General features: G+C 25.9%; 1 protein-coding gene across 1 annotated transcript in view; it reads right to left on the reverse strand.

The window, feature by feature from the left end:
• Positions 1-353, reverse strand: part of LOC115034586 — a gene marked incomplete at its 3' end in the record, with an annotated part of 1305 nt that extends 952 nt beyond the window's left edge. Inside the window, exon 1 of the mRNA XM_029491886.1 lies at positions 323-353. Coding sequence (XP_029347746.1) covers positions 323-353 — 31 coding nt within the window. The remainder of the gene's footprint in view (positions 1-322) is intronic.
• Positions 354-937: the final 584 nt, after the last annotated feature.

Here is a 937-nt window from a genome sequence, read left to right on the forward strand (position 1 = left end):
AAAATAGCATTATTAATTTATGAAATTTTAAGTATAGGTTACCATTTGAAAATCAAAAGTTGATAGTAGTTTACCTTATTAATATAAGGGTGAAAAATATAAAACATTTATACAAATGTAGAAATACATAAAACTAAAATTAAAAAAAAAAAAAAAATCTAAAAAAGTTAATACTTTTCGAGATAATGAGTGTTCAACGATAAAAGAATCACCCTGTATATATTTAAAGATCAATTTAAATTAAATAGCAAAGAAGAAAAGGCATTAAAAGATATTTGTTGTTTTATAGTTAAATGTTACGTTCAGGCTTGGTTTTCGTCACCCAATGCAATTGAAGCTCCACTAAATGACATTTTATTTTTAAAAAAATTAGAAGATTATAAATTGCATAATAAATGAGTTGCAGACGTAGCATTAAAAAAAATAATAAATCATCTGTGGTATTTAAATCCAGAGTGTGTTACATTTTCGATATTTGACGATCGTGTAGATAACAGTACGAGACTCAAAATGGCTGAGAGAATATTGAGTACTTACGATTCAAGCATAAACGACGAAGAGGAAGAAATCGAGTTGAAAAAAAAAATAGGACTTAAATTTGAAGATGTTTCACATTTTATACAAAAAGATCTTTTAATTGACTTAATAAACTCTAAATCGATTGGAATGTTCAAGAGATTTCAAATTTCCACACAGTTTTTAACTATTGATCCGGCCAATTGGAATAATCACGAGGACTACATAACAGGAAAACACATTATAAACTCACTAAAAGTCGTGAATGACACAGCTGAGAGGGGAGTCAAGTTTATAGAAGAATATAATAAGAAATTTACAAAAAATGAAGAACAAAAACAACATGTATTACAGGTAATTTATTTTACTATTTCAAAAATAAATTAAACTTAAAAATGGTTAATTATATTTTTCTAGACTG

The sequence above is a fragment of the Acyrthosiphon pisum genome, unplaced genomic scaffold (assembly GCF_005508785.2).
Source record: "Acyrthosiphon pisum isolate AL4f unplaced genomic scaffold, pea_aphid_22Mar2018_4r6ur Scaffold_142;HRSCAF=528, whole genome shotgun sequence".
Taxonomy (NCBI): domain Eukaryota; kingdom Metazoa; phylum Arthropoda; class Insecta; order Hemiptera; family Aphididae; genus Acyrthosiphon; species Acyrthosiphon pisum.